The 17,523-nt window shown below is 48.8% G+C and overlaps 2 protein-coding genes across 3 annotated transcripts in view; one reads left to right on the top strand and one right to left on the bottom strand.

Moving 5' to 3' along the window:
- Positions 1-670: 670 nt before the first annotated feature.
- Sumf2 (sulfatase modifying factor 2) lies at positions 671-14,208 on the top strand. 2 transcript variants are annotated; one of them, XM_070035627.1, is made up of 9 exons: positions 671-777; positions 4,358-4,514; positions 8,110-8,224; positions 9,284-9,328; positions 9,652-9,802; positions 10,885-10,940; positions 11,957-12,041; positions 12,432-12,576; positions 14,039-14,208. In XM_070035627.1, the coding sequence occupies exons 1-9, from the start codon at positions 714-716 to the stop codon at positions 14,121-14,123; spliced, it is 903 nt and encodes a 300-aa protein (XP_069891728.1). In that variant the 5' UTR covers positions 671-713; the 3' UTR covers positions 14,124-14,208. The 2 variants fall into 2 exon arrangements, with proteins under 2 accessions (XP_069891728.1, XP_069891729.1); XM_070035628.1 differs by lacking the exon at positions 9,284-9,328.
- A 30-nt stretch (positions 14,209-14,238) lies between these two features.
- Phkg1 (phosphorylase kinase catalytic subunit gamma 1) overlaps positions 14,239-17,523 on the bottom strand; it is an 11,889-nt gene continuing 8,604 nt past the window's right edge. Inside the window, exons 6-10 of the mRNA XM_070035626.1 lie at positions 16,592-16,755; positions 15,942-16,032; positions 15,658-15,811; positions 15,383-15,508; positions 14,239-15,130 (exon numbers count right to left, since the gene is read on the bottom strand). Coding sequence (XP_069891727.1) covers positions 14,882-15,130; positions 15,383-15,508; positions 15,658-15,811; positions 15,942-16,032; positions 16,592-16,755 — 784 coding nt within the window. The 3' untranslated portion in view covers positions 14,239-14,881. The remainder of the gene's footprint in view (positions 15,131-15,382; positions 15,509-15,657; positions 15,812-15,941; positions 16,033-16,591; positions 16,756-17,523) is intronic.

Genomic DNA, 17,523 nt, shown 5'->3' with positions numbered 1-17,523 from the left:
AGGTGGCTCAGTGGTAGAGCGCTTGCCTTGCATGCTCGAGGCCCTGGGTTCGATTCCTCAGCACCACGTAAGCAAAAAGAAAAAAATCCGGAAGTGGCGCTGTGGCTTAAGTGGTAGAGCGCTAGCCTTGAGCTGAAGAGCTGAGGGACAGCGCCCAGGCCCAGAGTTCAGGCCCCATGACCGGACCAAAAAATAAATAAAATATGCATCCGGGAATCTTTAGCGAACACCTCGACTAACGTGCGTTGTCCTTCCGTGAGAGCAATAAACGTTAATGAAACCTGTTTGTGATCTTCCTATGTGGTGGGTGCACTAAAGCAATGTGCCGATGAAGGGTGATATCAGCCTCCTAACAATGAAGCACTTCTTAAGTGTCAGGAACTTGTTTTTGTTTTCTGGGTCCCATCATGGGGCCTGGGCGCTGGCCCTCAGCTCTTCAGCTCAAGGCTAGATAGAGCTCTACCACTTATATGGTGCTGAGGAATTGAGCCCAGAGCCTCATGCATGCAAGGCGCGCTCTACCACTGAGCCACCTTCCCAGCCCTTGTCAGGAACTTTCATTCTGGGCTTGCCCAGCCCACAGTCGCCTGAAAGGGATTTTGTGCGCATGCGTATAGTCATGTGGCTAGTGTTTTGGCTTTGCGCACGCGCAGTAGCCGTGCAGGCTGGGTCTTCCGGAGGCGCGTGCGCGGGCTGCTGAGTGGCAGTCTGGCATGGGCTTCCTTTTGCTGCTCGCGGCTCTGTTCCCTCTACTAGGCGGCCCGTGGCTCCAGCTAGGTCAGTGTCCGCCAGCGCCTCTGATTCCGGTGTGGTAGGAAGCGGAGGACCATGAGCCTCCGGAGGGACGGGAAGGTGACTCCTAGGGCCTGCGGGCCCGAGGTTCCTCGGTGTAGGGGCTGGCGGCCGGGCTGGGCCTTGCTGCGCCCGCCCGCCGCCCCTACCAGGGCTCCCGGGTCTCAGGTCGGACCGTGAAAGTGGGAGCCAGCAAACTGTCGTATTGGGCCGGGAGGGCGGCTTGTGACCAGCTTTCCTGACCAGCCCGCTCGCCCAGAGCCAAAAGTGCATGCAGACATTAGACTACGTTCTGCATATTATTTATTTATGCATGCCAGTCCAGGGTTTGAACTCTGAGCCTAGGTACTGCTCCTGAGCTTTTTTGCCCAAGCTCTACCACTAGAGCCACAGCTCAGCTCCACTTGGCTTTCGGTGATCAATTGGAGCCAAGAGTCTCATGGACTTTCCTGCCTGAACTGACTTTGACCTAGTATTCTCAGATGATCTCAACCCCCTGTAATTAGAATTATAGATGTGAACCACCCATGCCCAGTAAAAATCTTTTAAGTTTTTACTGCATATTTACTTTTTCTTTCTTTTTTAATTTTTTAATTTTTTTTAAAATTTTTATTTTTTTCCTCTTTCTTTTTTTCCCCCCAGGCCTGGGTGCTGTTCCTGAGCCTCTTTGTGCTCAAAGCTAACACTCTACCTCTTGAGCTACAGCACCACTTCTGGCTTTTTTCTGAACAGTTTATTGGAAATAAGAGTGTCATGGACTTTCCTGCCTGAGCTGGCTTCAAAGTGTAATCCTCAGGTCTCAGCCTCTTGAGTAACTAAGATGATAAGTATGAGCCACTGGTGCCCTGCTTTACTGCATATTTTCTTTCTTTTTTTGGGGGGGGGTCCGGTCATGGGGCCTGAACTCTGGGCCTAGGTGCTGTCCCTCAGCTCTTCAGCTCAGGCTAGTGCTCTAGCACTTGAGCCACAGCGCCACTTCCGGCTTTTTTCTTTTTTGCTAATGTGCTGAGGAATCGAACCCAGGGCCTCATGCAAGCAAGGCAAGCACTCTACCGCTGAGCCACCTTCCCAGCCCTTTACTGCATATTTTCTGAGTTATTCAAACAGCAACTTAATAAAAGATCTGAGAGTTGCATTACCTCACTCATGTAACTGTAACCCTCTGTATAGTGTCTTTACAATAAAAAAATTAAAAAAAAAAAAAAAAAAAAAAAGATCTGAGAGTTGGGAAGTTGGCTCAGTGGTAGAGTGCTTGCCTCTCATGCATGAGGCCATGGGTTCCATTCCTCAGTACCACATAAGCAGAAAAAAGCCAGAGGTAGCACTGTGGCTCAAGTGGTAGGGCGCTAGCCTTAAGCTGAAGAGCTGAGGGACAGCGCCCAGGCCCAGAGTTCAGCCCCCAGGACCAACCAAAAAAAAAAAAAAAAAAAGATCTGATTAGTTACTTGCTGATAATCATTGTACTAGTACTAGTACTAGGTCCACACTGAACTGACAATAAACATGGAACATGGAGCCTAGAGTATATATTATGGTAACAATCACTAAGAATTGAAGCTAGGCACAGTGGTATACACTTTAGTCCCAGGACTTGGGAAGCTGAGACAAGAAGATCACTTGAGCCTATTAGTTGTAAACCAGCCTGGGAAAATCAGTGAGACCTCACCAACTTACATGCATGCACATGCACATGCTAGTTAGTGTTCAACAGAACAAGCAGAGAAACAGCGTGAACAGAAGCATGAGTAGGAAGTGCTAATGTGTTTGAAGTTATAGTTACGGAATTTATCTAGCTGGGGTAAAGGGTTCGATGGAAGGACAAAGATGAAAGAAAACCTTCCATATGCTCATTTCAATCATAATTTTTTTTTTGGTCCAGTCATGGGGCCTGAACTCTGGGCCTGGATGCTGTCCCTCAGCTCTTCAGCTCAAGGCTAGCGCTCTACCACTGAGCCACAGCGCCACTTACAGTTTTTTTCTTTTTTGCTTATGTGGTGCTGAGGAATCGAACCCAGGGCCTCAGGCATGCAAGGCAAGTGCTCTACCACTGAGCCATCTTTCCAGCCCATAATTTTTTTTTTTCCTGTCTTGGAACTTGATCTCAGAGCCAGGGTACTGTCCTTGAGCCTCTCTGTGCTCAAGGCTAGCGCTCTACCACTTGAGATGCAGCGCCACTTCTGGCTTTTTTTTATGTTTATGTGGTACCAAGGAATTGAACTCAGGTCTTCATGCATGCTAGGCAAGCACTCTACCACTAAGCCACATTTCCAGCCCCTAAACATAAATTTAATTCATACAGAAGCCTGTAAAATAGATGTTACCCCCATTTTTGGGGGGGGGTTTGGTCGTGGGGCCTGAACTCTGGGTCTGGGCGCTGTCCTTCAGCTCTTCAGCTCAAGGCTAGCACTCTACCACTTGAGCCACAGCGCCACTTCCGGCTTTTTTCTTTTTGCTTATGTGGTGCTGAGGAATCGAACCCAGGGTCTCAGGCATGCAAGGCAAGCGCTCTACCACTGAGCCACCTTCCCAACCCCGTTACCCCCATTTTATAGTAAAAAAAAAAACTGGATTACATGGGGGCTGGGAAGGTGGCTCAGTGGTAAGAGTGCTTGCCTTGCATGCCTGAAGCCCTGGGTTCGATTCCCAGCACCACATAAGCAAAAAGAAAAAAGCCAGAAGTGGCGCTGTGGCTCAAGTGGTAGAGTGCTAGCCTTGAGCTGAAGAGCTGAGGGACAGCCCTCAGGCCCAGAGTTCAAGCCCCACGACCAGAATTTAAAAAAAAAAAAAAAAAAAAAAACTGGATTACAGATTAATTTGTCTCAGATTTGCCAGCAAATTAAGTGGCAAGACAAGAACTTATAGTTAAAATGTTAAGGCTCGCCGCCGGGCACTGGTGGCTCATGCCTGTAATCCTAGCCAGGATCTCAGGAGGCTGAGATCTGAGGATCATGGTTCAAAGCCAGCCCAGGCAGGAAAGACCATAAGACTCCTATCTCCAATAAACCACCAGAAAACCGGAAGTGGCGCTGTAGCTCAAGTGGTAAAGCACCTGCCTTGAGCTGAAGAGCTGAAGGACAGCACCTAGGCCCAGAGTTCAAGATCCATGACCGACCAAAAAAAAAAAAAAAAAAATTTAAGGCTCGCTGGGAATGTGGCTTAGGGTAGATTGCTTGCTTTTCATGCATGAAGCCATAAGTTCAATTCCTCAGTACCACATAAGCAGAAAAGGCCAGAAGTGGCACTGTGGCTTAAGTGGTAGAGCATTAGCCTTGAGCTGAAGAGCTGAGGGACAGCACCCATGCCCAGAGTTCTGGCCCACTATCAGAAAAAAAAACAGAAGCAGCAGCAGCTTTAGGACAGTGCCCAGGCCCTGAGTTTAAGCCCCAGGACTGGCAAAAATAAAATTAACTTTAAGACTCTATGTTTTGTGATATCCTGAGTATTATATACAATCCACATATAACACTGTCATTGATATCTATATACAATATACCTATGTATATATTGAATATATACCTATGTGTATATCCATGTACGTAAGTTATTTCTAACTCCTTTTCTGCAGGAAATGCACAGACCACTAGCATGGTCCAGCTGCCTGGTGGGAGATTCCTGATGGGAACAGATGCTCCAGATGGCAGAGATGGTGAAGGACCTGCCCGGGAAGTAACAGTTAAACCCTTTGCTATCGACGTATTTCCTGTCACCAATAAAGATTTCAGGTACAGCAGTTTTTTTTTGTTTTGTTTTGTTTCAAACTGGGGGTATAGAGGCTCTTGCTGGTCTTCCTCCCTAATATCTAAAAAGAATCCACCTTGCTCACTGCCACCCATCAGGCCAGCCCTGGCACAGAAGTCCACAAGACTAGGGCTGGGAAGATGGCTCAGTAGTAGAGCGCTTGCCTTGCATGCATGAGGCCCTGGGTTCAATTCCTCAGCACCACATAAGCAAAAAGAAAAAAGCCGGAAGTGGCGCTGTGGCTCAAGTGGTAGAGTGCTAGCCTTGACCCGAAGAGCTGAGGGCCAGCGCCCAGGCCCAGAGTTCAGGCCCCACGACCAGACCCCCCCCCAAAAAAAAAAAAATCCACAAAACTGTCTCCATGGAGTGGCATGCTTTATCTCCAAAATAACAGGAAGCCCAAAACAGGTAGTTCACGTCTCAGGAATTTTCAAGCAGCAAGACTGTTTCTAAAATAGCCAATGAGCCAGGCACCAGTGACTCATGCCTATAAACCTAGATACTCAGGAGGTTGAGATCTGAGGATCACAGTTCAAAGCCAGTTAACCAACAGAAAACCGGAAGTAGTGCTGCGGCTCAAGTGGTAGAGTAATCTCCATGAGCTGAAGACCTGAGGGACAACTCCCAGGCCCAGCGTTCAAGACCTGACCCCCCCATCCCCCCCCAAAAAAAAAGCCAATGAAAAGCAGGGCAACAGCTCTTTGTTATAGTGCCAGGTTACCAAAAGTGATAGCCCTGAGTTCAAACTAGTAGTTAAAGAAAAACAATACTTCCCAAGTGGATTTTGATGGTCTCTTTTACTTATTTAAATTTATTTTCTTGTAAAGATGCTATATACAGAGGTTACAGTTACATCAGTAAGGTAGTGAGTACATTTCTTGATGGACATTGTTACCCCCGCCTTTATTTTTCTCCCACTATCCCTTCCCTCCCCTACTTCCACCACTCCCCCCCACCAAAGTTATAAGGTTCATTTCCAACATAGTGTCTTGTGAGTAATATAGTTGCAGTGGGTCATCCTGTGTCCTTGTTTCAGCATTTTGTTATTCCCCTTCCCCTCCCCTAATTAGATAAATGTATATACAAGATGCAAGGTACCAAAATTAAATACAGTGACAACAGGAATATACCATAGGAGGAAGAACATACAAAAGAAACAAAGACGGACTGGGAAGGTGATAGAGTGGAAGTGGTATAGTGCTTGTCTTGCATGCATGAGGTCCTGGGTTCGATTCCTAGCACCACATAAGCAAAAAAAAGCCAGAAGTAGTGCTGTGGCTCAAGTGGTAGAGCACTAGCCTTGAGCTGAAGAGCTGAGGGACAGTGCCCAGGCCCAGAGTTCAGGCCCCATGACCACCACCACCAACAACAAAAAAAGAAAGAAAAAAAAATCACATAGTACATAAAAAACAACAACAAAAAAAAACTGTGTCCATATTTTGGGGTTCATTTTACTTAGCATCATCTTATATGATTATATATACATAGCTTTTGAGCTTTTCTGCTCATCAGATAAGATTATCCTAGACATATACTAATTACTGCAAATAAGGGAAATCATGGGACCTATATTTCTTTCGGTCTGGCTTACTTCACTTAATATGATTTTTCCAAGTTTTTCCATTTCCTTACAAATGGGTGATGTCATTCTTTCTGATGGAAACATAGAACTCCAGTGTGTGTGTGTGTGTGTGTGTGTGTGTGTGTGTGTGTGTGTGTGTGTGTGTGTGTGTGTGTGTGTGTGTGTGTGTGTGTGTGTGTGTGTGTGTGTGTGTGTGTGTGTGTATTTTCTTGATCCATTTATCTACTGAGGGGCATCTGGGTTGGTTCCATATCTTGGTTCCATATCTTAGCTATGGTGAATAATTCTGCAATAAACATAGTTGTGTTGGTAGCTTTATTATGGCCTTGTTTGATGATCTCTTGATTGTTCCTTCCAGAATGATAAAGTCTGCTTTACCAAGTATGAATGTGTTTTCCTTTAAGCAAATGAAGAAACATTTTATGTATTGGGTTTGCATTTCTGAAAAAAAAAATTAGGTCAGTTGCTGGTGGCTCTTGCTTGTAATCCTACCTACTCAGAAGGCTGAGATCTGAGGATTGTGGTTCAAAGCCAGCGCAGGCAGGAAAGTCTGTGTAACTCATCTCCAAGTAACCACCAGAAAACCAGAAGTAATGTTGTGGCTCTTAAGTAGCAGAGCACCAGCCTTGAGCAGAACTCAAGGATAGCACCCAGGCCAGCCCTGAGTTCAAGCCCCACAGCTAATATATATATATATTTTTTCACCATGCTGAAAATGTTTAAATAATATTGTGATCATATATTTATAATATATTAAATATAAAAATATTTGTAATTGGTTCATGCCTGTAATCCTAGCTGCTCAGAGTCTGAGATCTGAGGATCGTGATTCAAAGCCAGTCCAGACGAAAGTCCATGAGACTCTTTTTTTTTTTTTTTGGGGTCCGGTCATGGGACCTGAACTCTGGGCCTGGGCGCTGTCCCTCAGCTCTTCAGCTCAAGGCTAACGCTCTTCCACTTGAGCCACAGTGCCACTTCCGGCTTTTTTCTTTATGTGGTGCTGAGGAATCGAACCCGGGGCCTCAGGCATGCAAGGCAAGCGTTCTTCCACTGAGCCACCTTCCCAGCCCCTCCATGAGACTCTTATCTCCAATTAAACACCAAAAAGCGCCAGAAGTAGAGCGCTAGCCTTGAACTGAAGAGCTGAGGGACAGTGCCCAGGCCCACAGTTCAAGCCCCATGACCAGCGAAAAAAAAAAAAAAAAAAGAAAAGAAAAGAGAGAAAAAGAAAAAAAGAACAATCTGGGTATGGTGTCTTATATGTAATCCCAGCTATGAAGGAGCTATTGGTAGAAGAATCTCATTCTGAGGCTTGATCCAGGCAAAACTGCAGGAACCTATCTGAAAACTATAGCAAAAAAAGGGCTGGGGATGTGGCTCAAGTGGTAGAGGACCTGCCTAGCAAGTCCAAGGCTGAGCTCAAACTCCAGTACTGAAGAGAGAAAGAAGGATCAGCTTCGCAATTTAGGGAATAAAGATGTCTAGACTTGGAAAATTACATGTACAAATAAGAAGATGTTGGGTTTTTTTGTTTTTTGTTTTTTGTTTTCTGTGTTTTGATTTGGGGGGTCTTTTTTGTCAGTTGTGGGTCTTTAACTATGGGCCTAGGCGCTGTCCCTGAACTCGAGCTCAAGGCAAGTGCTCTGCCACTTAAGTCAAAGCAGCACTTCAGGTCTTCTGGTGGTTAATTGGAGATAAGCCAGCTCAGGCTGACTTTGAACCACGATCCTCAGATCTCAGCCTCCTGAGTAGCTAGGGTTACAAGTGAGATCCACTGGAACATATTTTTAAAAGAATGAAACTTACTGTGTAAATTGCTTATATCCAAATTCAGAAGAAAGTGTGAAGTATAAGCCATGTTTCCCAGCTAACTCCTTGGAGTTCCAGAACCAGACATGGCTTCCCAGGAAAGAGTATCCACTCTTCTGGAGGAGGAGACAGGGACAGAGCCTGGAATCTGGTCAGCTGAATCAAGTGAAAGAAATATCTCTTTTCAGGGAGTTTGTCAGGGAGAAGAAGTACCGGACAGAGGCTGAGGCATTTGGGTGGAGCTTTGTCTTTGAGGACTTCGTCTCCAGTGAACTGAGAAACAAAGCAAACCAACAGATGCAGGTGAGACCCTAGCTGTACAGCTGAGGGTCTGGAAGTGGGGCCAGGCCAAACACTCCTGAGCCAGGGTGGAGAAGTGTTCCTGAGGTTGTGGAGAGAGGGACCCAAGGCAGGCCTCCCTGTAAGTCAGGGGAATACTGTACTCACTAACCACAGAGACCCTTGAGATGGTCCTTGTGTAAAGAGACCTTGCGTTGGTCCTTGTGTAGAGAGACCCCTGAGCAGCTCGTTGTGTAGAGACCCTGAGCTCATCCTTGTGTAAAAAGACCCTGAGCTTGTCCTTGTGTCTTAGCTGGTCCTTGTGTAGAAACCCTGAGCTTTGGGGGGAGGATGGGAAGGGGAAACAAAGGAGGAGGCTACAATGCTTGATAAGAAATGTACTCATTATCTTGCCCATGTAACCCCTCTGTACAGTATTTTCACAATAAAAAAAAAAGAAAGAAAGAAACCCTGAGCTTGTCCTTGCATGGACAGACCCATATGAAACTTCAAGAGAATTTTTTTTTCTGGTCCTGGGGCTTGAACTCTGGGCCTGGGCACTATGTCTGAGCCTCTTTTTCCTCAAGTCTAGCACTTTACTTCTTGAGCCACAGTGCTACTTCTGGCTTTTTCTGAGTAGTTTATTGGAGATAAACTCTCCTGGACTTTTCTGCTTGGACTTACCTTGACCCTCAAGCCTTAGATTTCAGCTTCCTAAGTAGCTAGGATTACAGGTGTGAGCCACCAGGATCCACTCAACCTCTCAAAGCAAGGTGTGGTGTCCACACCTGTAATCTCAGCATTTGGGAGGCTGAGGCAGGAAGATCAAAAGATCGAGGCTAGCCAGCCATAGCAAGATCCTGTCACAGAAAAAGCAAATAAAACAAGAACAGAAAAGTGGTGTGTGGGAGGGGGAACAAGAGCAAAACCATGTCTCAGCCACAGTCCGCTAGTAGGGGTGGTAAGCTGTCATGAAAGATGTGCAGTCACAGCCTATTCTTTGGGGTAAGTGTGTGGCTGAAAGAGGGAGGAACTCTGTTGGTCTCAGGTCCTACGCTCATTCATCCTGCTTCTTATCTGCAGTCTGTTCTCTGGTGGCTTCCAGTGGAAAAGGCTTTCTGGAGGCAGGTAAGTGCTGCTTTTCTCTACCTTCTCTCCAATCTTGCTTCCCCAACTCCCCCCCCCCCCACACACACACACCTATCCTAGAGCACCAAGTTTGAGGAGATGACAGGGGGGCCTGCTTCCTCTGTCCAAATTCTTTTCCTTGTTGTCATCCCATTTTCCCCTGCAGGATCTTGCATGGTCTCTTTCTAACCCCGATGTTGCTCACTCACTAACTTCCTTGTTCTTTCTAGGGGTAAAAGCTGAGTTCAGGCGCCCACGCCTAGTCCTCTTAGATTCCCATGAGATCCCAGAGAGAACCGGTCTCACTTCCTCCTGGCTGTCAGCCTGCAGGTCCCGGCTCTGGCATCCGAGAGAGGCAGGAGCTGCCGGTGGTGCATGTGAGCTGGAACGACGCTCATGCGTACTGTGCGTGGCGGGGAAAGAGGCTGCCCACCGAAGAGGAGTGGGAGTTCGCTGCCCGAGGGGGCTTAAAGGGTACGCAGATGCTCAGTATCTCCCATTATTCTCCCATCTTTCAGTGCATATGGTCCTTGAAGCATGGGAAAAGGCCTGGCTCCTGGAACAGGAGGATCCATTGTTTCATTGTTTCATTTCTAGACCATTCAAGCCAATACATCTGAATTTACAAAAGTGAATACCTGGAGCCAGTGTAGTGATACATATCTGTAATCCCAGCACTTGGGAGGCTTAGGCAGGAAGATCTAGAGTTCAAGGCTGACTTGACCTACATAGTGAATTCTAGGCCAGCCTGGATTAAAATAAATAACTGGAAAAATGGAATGAAAAACAGACATTTTTATTATTGGAGAGTCCATGGATAATTTATTGAAATTACATTTCAATGTAATTAGGAATAGAATTATCAAAATTACACATTTTCCCCCATAGGGGCATAGATTACTATAAAGGATCACTGTTTGCTTGAAAACTGGCATTCTGCAACCCTAACTACAGAAACTCATCAGGGTGGAGGCAATTTCCGACACTGAACACCTACTTACTGAGGGAACCCCGATAGATCAGTACTCAGTTTGTTTTGTTTTTGTGCAGTTCTGGGACTTGAACTCAGGTGCTAGTACTGTACCACTGGAACCACAACTGCACTTCTGCCTTTTGGGAGGTTAATTGGAGATAAGAGTCCACAGACTTTCCTGCCAGGCTGGCTTTGAACTGTGATCCTCAGATCTCAGTCTCCTGAGCATCTAGGATTACAGGAACCAGCCTCCAGCTCCCCACCAACTTTTTTTTGGGGGGGTGGGGGATATTGTGGGGCCTGAACTCTGGGCCTGGGAGCTGACCCTCAGCTCTGCAGCACAAGGCAAGCACTCTACCACTTTGAGCCACAGCACCACTTCCTGTTTTCTGGTGGTTAATTGAAGATAGAGTCTCATGGACTTTCCTGCCCAGGATGGCTTTGAATTGCCATTCTCAGCTCTCAGCTGCCTGAGTAGCTAGGATTATGGCATGAGCCACCAGTGCCTGGCTAACTCTGTTTTCTTTTGGAAGGCTTCACTAACTCTTTGCCTCTCTCTCTTCTGTCTCCTAACTCTCATCAGGTCAGGTATATCCATGGGGGAACAGCTTCCAGCCAAACCGCACCAACCTGTGGCAGGTAAGACCTGCCCTGAGCCTCTCATGGACTAAGTTAGGCCACCGCAGGAGCCAGAGGGCTTTGTCTTCTGATGGAACTCAGCTCAAAGAACTGGAAGGACTCAAGAAAACAGGTCACTGGGGTGGTGGCTTCACTGGAGAAGGTAGCATTGAGCCATTTGAAAGTGGAAGGAAGGTCACTCTGGGAACAGCTGGTGTAGGTAGGAAGAGCTTTGTGTGTTCAGTGGGGTCAGGGTCCAGGGAAGTGAGGGCTTGGTGGAGGCACGTTATGAAGGGCCTAGCATGCAGGAGCCTTGCATGCCAGACAAGTGCTAGACAGACCATGAGTACACCCCCAGCTCCACAGCAAATGCAAATTGTTGCTAACTTGTACTGGACTTAAGGAAGTAGAACACAGTAGTGATGAAGAGTCTTAGAACTTTCAGGAGTCTTAAGTGGAAATGGATCAAGAGAGGTGTGTCTGGAAAGATGTGTGGGATTTAGTAATTAAACAAATGTGGAATACAGAACTAAGTTGGACTTAAGTATGAGTCCAAGCTTGGACTACAAGCTGCTACTGTAATCCAGAATAGATGGTCAGGAGGAGGACAGAACTAGGTCCGTTTAGGATCAACATAGTTTAGGGTACCTGTGGGTCATATCTATATTCAGACAAAAGTTGATGCAGAAGGGCTTATGACATAGCCCAGTGTTAGACACCTTCTTTGCTGTACAAGACTCTGGGTGCATTCCTTAATACTTACCAAAAAGTGAATATACTGATTTGTTTTCTGTTGCTATTACAAAATGCCTGAGGCTGAACACTTCAGGTCAGTTTTGGAGATTGAAATCTAAGACCATGCGGCTGCTTCTGTTCAGCCACTGGACAGAGACCCTCACACCTACTATACACATCACTCAGGGTCAAATAGATCACAACTCCTGCCCCTGCTCTTCCCCTCCCCAGAGCCTGGTGGGCAGCCAGGAACCCTTCTTGGGGCAGCAGATAAACACTTTTGCTTTAATTCCTCCCATCAGGGAACATTCCCCAAAGGTGACAAGGCAGAAGATGGCTTCCATGGGCTGTCTCCAGTGAATGCGTTCCCCCCACAGAATGACTATGGTAAGAGTTCCGATCCAGCCGGGCGCTGGTGGCTCCCTTCTGTAATCCTAGCTACTCAAGAGGCTGAGACCTGAAGATCACAGTTCAAAGCCAGCCTAGGCAGAAAAGTCCATGAGACTCTTAATCTCTTTTAACCACCAGAAAACCAAAAAGTAGTATTATGGCTCAAGGTGATAGAGCACTAGCCTTGAGCAAAAGGAACTCAGAGACAGTGCCTGAGCCCTAAATTTCAAGCCCCATGACCCACACACAGAAGAGTTCTCATCCCTCCCTGGCTGCCTAAGAGGAAGTTGAGGGCAGTGTTGTCCTTCCTCACCACCAATGTTGCCCTGGGGCCTTTGGGAGGGTGCTGCTTGAAGCCTGGGACTGACCCACTCTGCCTTGCCACAGGGCTCTATGACCTCATGGGCAATGTGTGGGAGTGGACCGCCTCAATGTACCCGGCTGCCAACCAGGACATGCGAGTCCTCCGGGGCGCATCCTGGATTGACACAGCGGATGGTTCTGCCAATCATCGGGCCCGGGTCACCACCAGGTGAGGGTGCATCCCAGGGGACCTCAGAATACCAGCCTGTGTCATGAGCCCTTAGAGCTCATGGAGCACCAGATGGGTGTGGGTGCTGCTGCTGCTCCAGCCTCCCTGCGGCACCCATCTGCTTGCTTCGCCCTGCTTTTCTTCGGACCCCACCTTCCTTCTGCTTTGCACGTAGCCTTCCGGCTGTACTGCCACCCATGCCCCTTCTCCCTCTCCCTTCTGTACCCTTCTTTTTTTTGCCCTGTCTCCCTGCTGCATTCTGCTTCCACCAGAAGAGGTGCAGGCTGTGTGCACCATGAAGTAAAAAGGGTTGTGTTGACCTGGAGCTTTTCCTGCCCTCTTGCTCCGTGGAGAGTGTTTGGCACACTGGCTGTGCGGACTTTCCCCCCCATCCTTATTATACTCGGGTTGGGGTGGGAGGAATGACCACACCAATAGGTCATAGCCAGTGGTCCTGGACTTGCCAGCTCTTCAAACTGGTGGGCACTCACACACACACAAAAGAATCATTTATGACTTTGTCTTACAGTCAAGAATAAGAAGGCTCAGGATGGTGGGGGCCTGCTCACTTTACACAATCAGTCAGGGCTGGCACCTGATGGTGGGATTCCTGCATCCGGAGCCCTTTTAGGACTTTTCCCACATTGTGCTTTCTGCACCTCCTCTCCCAGGATTCCTTGAGGCACCAGTGGCAGCATGGTGCTGCGGTCACCTGGGAGCAGAACTGGCCTTTCCCTCAGCTCCCTCTTGTGCAGAAGCAGGTCCTGGGTTTCCACTGATCTGCCCCACCATGGAAGCTGTGTTTGGCCTTGGGCAAGGGTCTTAGTATTTCTGACACCTGCTTCTGAGTCTACAAAATGATGAAACCCTGCCTTCTAGAGAAGCTGGGAAGTAGCCAACAAAGAAACAGCTGGGAGATTCATTTGGGAAATGTGAATCACTGCCTAGTACCCTGCTATTCTTCTTTGCTGTCGCCGATAGGCTTTGTGGACTGAGCCACTCTCTAAATATGAATGGTACAAGTTTTCAGTAACAACTAAAGTCTCCTGCAATACAGTCCTTCTGGGCTGCTTCCCCACTCTGTCCCAAGTTCTTCCTCATCATTCTCTCCTTCGTTCATCACAGGCCTGTCAAATCAGGCAGAAGAAAAGTTGCATAACTTTTTTTTTTTTTTTTGTCGGTCGTGGGACTTGAACTCTGGGCCTGGGTGCTGTCCCTCAGCTCTTCAGCTCAAGGCTAGTGCTCTATCCGTTGAGCCACAGCTCCACTTCCAGTTTTCTGGTGGTTAATTGGAGATAAGAGTCTCACAGACTTCCCTGCCTGAGCTGGCTTTTAACCGTGATCCTCAGATCTCAGCCTCCTGAGTAGCTAGGGTTACAGGTGTGAGCCACTGGTGCCCAGTTAAAAGTTGTGTAACTTTTCTCAACCAATGTCTATTCTCTCTCCCTTTCTCTGGTGGCAGAATGGGCAACACTCCAGATTCAGCCTCAGACAACCTTGGCTTCCGCTGTGCTTCCGGTGTAAGCCGACCACCCCGGGAACTGTGAGCAGCCATCCAGAATGGCCACTTCCCTCGGGCCTTATTCCTCAGAGCATGCCCCGACCATGCTCCAGATGCAGCCAAACCGTGCCCCTCAGTTGAGCCTGAGGGTCTGGGTCTGGGGTGCCCTCCTCTCTCCCTTCCCATACTCAAGGGCCCAGCACATTGACTGGGCTGGGTGCTGGGCACTGGATGTTTCTCGTTTACATGAACCAGCAGGGGACCAAATGCTGACAACTGGAACAGTGTTTCTTAAATAAATAATTCTGTCTCCTCCCCTTTCCTCGTCTGATTCTGAAACTGACGCTGTCCTCCGCTGCTGTCTGTCCTCCCCACAAGCTACTGTGGAAGGAAAATGCTGCTTTCCTTTCCAGATATACAGAACTTTGGGCCTCTTGCCTTACTCTAAGCATGCAGTGGTCTGGGCCCTTTAAGCAGTGTCTTTAATGTTGCGGGAGTCATCAAGGAGACAACACTCCAGAGAGACAAATGTCTGGCTCCTCTTGGTTCATTATATGGGGCTGGTATCTCCAAAAGCATCTCATAGCCGCCTGCTTTGCAGAGGTCCTTGACCCTCAGCCTGGTGACCCAAAGGGGCCCCCAGAGCGCCAGCCCTCAGAGGGGAGGCTGAGCTGCAGTTCTCAGGCCCCTCTACCGCCCCGCCCCGCCCTATTTCTCACTCTGTGCCACCTGAGGAGCCTAAGAGGTCTGTGGGAGGCTGGCCTTTGGGAGGTTCTGTTTCCAAGGGCCTCCCGCCTGCCACCCTCAGTAGTCCTCCTCCTCAGCCAGGGACAGCAGCACGGCCTTGGGCGTATTCTCGAAGAGGGCAGCCCGGTTCTGCTGCTGCCCCTTCTTCACCCAATGGCCATAGATACGGAAAGCATAGGCATCAATGAGGCGGCGCAGCGGCCGCAGGGCATAGGGGTCTCGGATGACGATCTCCCTGGTCACTGGCTTCACGCGGCGATACTGGTAGTAGATCCTCACAGAGGCCAGCACAGTCAGACAGATCACCTGCGGGACCAACAGACACGTCACTTGACAGATCACCTTCAGGGATCAGGACACAGCGCCCTGCTGCCAGCCTCACCCCCCTAGCACAGGGACTTCTCTGTGACTAGGGGAAGCAAAGCTGAAATTAGGAAGAGAGGAAGGACAGGTATGGGAGATGATTCTTGGATGCCTGGACTTCAGGAGCCTACTGCAAGTCACTGCTGGGCCATGGACACCTTGAACTTGTCCCTAGGGTGAAGAAGCTTCTGGTACCTTGAATTTGCCTCTGGGGCTGAAATGACGTACTTCCTCCACCACATACTGCTGGAAGAAAGGGTGTGCCAGGGCCTCTTCTGCTGTACAGCGCTTCTGGGGCTGCACCACCAAGAAGCGAGACACCTGTGAGAAGAGACGGGGGCCTGAGGTTGCCATGACAGGGAGCCCTCAACTGAGGAGGCAGCCTTCCGCCAAGGCAGGGAGCCCTCCTCTGCCCTTGGGCTGGGATTACCAGCTTGAGCCCAGGGGAGCCAGCAGGCCCAGCCCCTCACCAAATCCTTCACTGTGTCTGAGTAGTCATCCCATTCTGGTGAGCCAAACTGGTAGTTGCCACTCATGATCAGCCTCAGCATCAGCATCTGCTTCCGGTGCCAGAAGGGCGGGGAGCCAGCCAGCAGAGTGTACATGATGACACCCGTGCTCCACCTGGAGTGTGGGAGCCAACTGTCACCCAGCCTTGCCGGGCAGGGGAAGGCAGGAGGGACCAGCTGCAGCTCCTCACTTGCCCAGCCCATCGCTGCAGGCTTGGGGCCATCACTCCTCCCCAGATACTCACAAGTCCACCTCCTTCCCATAGCCCGGGTGGTCATCGTTCATGGAGCACTCGATGATTTCAGGGGCCAGGTAACTGGGAGTCCCACAGACCTCTGTGGAAACAGAGTAGGACGTCTTTGCACAGAAAGGCAAGGGCAGGAAGCACTTTGGAGAAGGATCAGGAGTGGTGTGGGCCCTGGACTCTTAACACTGACCGTGGCTCATGGAGCCCATTTACTGCTTCCTTGGTCCATTGTAGTCATTTGGCCTGGAACTTGAGCAGGGGGAACCTGGCTCAGTTCAGTCCAGGGAAGAGGGTGCCCTAGCCCCTGAAATAGTAGGATTTTTGTTGTTGTTGTTGGTGGTGGTTGTAGGACCTGAATTCTGGGGGCCTGGACACTGTTCCTGAGCTCTTCAGCTCAAGGCTAGTGCTCTACTACTTGAGCCACCATGCCACTTCTGGTTTTTCCTGTTTATGCGGTGCTGAGGAATCAAATTCAGGGCTTCATGCATGCAAGGCAAGCACTCTACCACTGAGCCACCCAGCCCCTGAAATAGTAGGATTTTTATGTGGAGAGCATGGGGTGGGTAAGTTGGCACAAAATCTAATCTCTTGGGAGAACGGACTGGAAGTCTTAGCCCCTGACATGACCCTCAGCCACAGTGCCAGACCTCGTAGCTTCTCTCCTGGTGCCAGCTGGCAGGAAAATCCGAAGTCTGTCAGCTTGATGTTCATATCGTCATCCAGGAGGATGTTTTCGGGCTTGAGATCCCGGTGTACAATGTTGAGTTTGTGTAAAGTACTGATCACCTCCAGCAGAGCTCTCATGATTTTTCTAAAGTGGACAAATGTATGTTATTCTGCATTGTTGGGTAGCTAAAGTTTTTCTTTTTGTCTTTTTTTCTTCTTTGTTAGTCCTGGAGCTTGAATTCAGGGTCTGGACACTGTTCCTGAGCTTCTTTTGCACAAGGCTAGCACTCTACCACTTGAGTCATAATGCCACTTCTGCCTTTTTGTTTATGTGGTACTGAGAAATTGAACCCAGGGCTTCATGCATGCTAGGCAAGCACTCTACCACTAAGTCACATTCCCAGCCTCTTTTCTTTTTTCTTTTTTTAACTGGTCCTGGGGCTTGAACTTGGGGCCTGGACCCTGTCCCTGAGCCTCTTTGGCTGAAGGCTAAAGCTCTACCACTTGAGCCACAGCGCCACTTCTGGTTTTCTAGTGGTTTATTGGAGATAAGAATCTCAGGGATTAGCTGGGCTCTGGTGGCTCACGCCTGTAATCCTAGCTACTCAGGAGGCTGAGATCTGAGGATCACGGTTCAAAGCCAGCCTGGGCAGGAGAGACTGTGAGACTCCTATCTCCACTAAACCACCAGAAAACCGGAAGTGGCGCTGTAGCTCAAGTGGTGAGTGCTCGCCTTGAGCTGAAGAGCTAGGGACAGTGCCCAGGCCCAGAGTTCAAGCCCCATGACCGACAAAAAAAAAAAAAAAAGAATCTCAGGGATTTTCTTGCCTCTAGGCCCTCCTGCCTCTGTCTCTCAGGTGCAGAAATTGCAGGTGTGTACTACTATGTCCAGACTAGCTTTAAGTTTCTTAGT

The sequence above is a fragment of the Dipodomys merriami genome, unplaced genomic scaffold (assembly GCF_024711535.1).
Source record: "Dipodomys merriami isolate MVZ:Mamm:240054 unplaced genomic scaffold, mDipMer1.0.p SCAF_26, whole genome shotgun sequence".
Lineage (NCBI taxonomy): Eukaryota > Metazoa > Chordata > Mammalia > Rodentia > Heteromyidae > Dipodomys > Dipodomys merriami.
The sequence above is the reverse complement of the archived record's forward strand: the minus strand, read 5'-3'. Positions and strand labels throughout refer to the sequence as shown.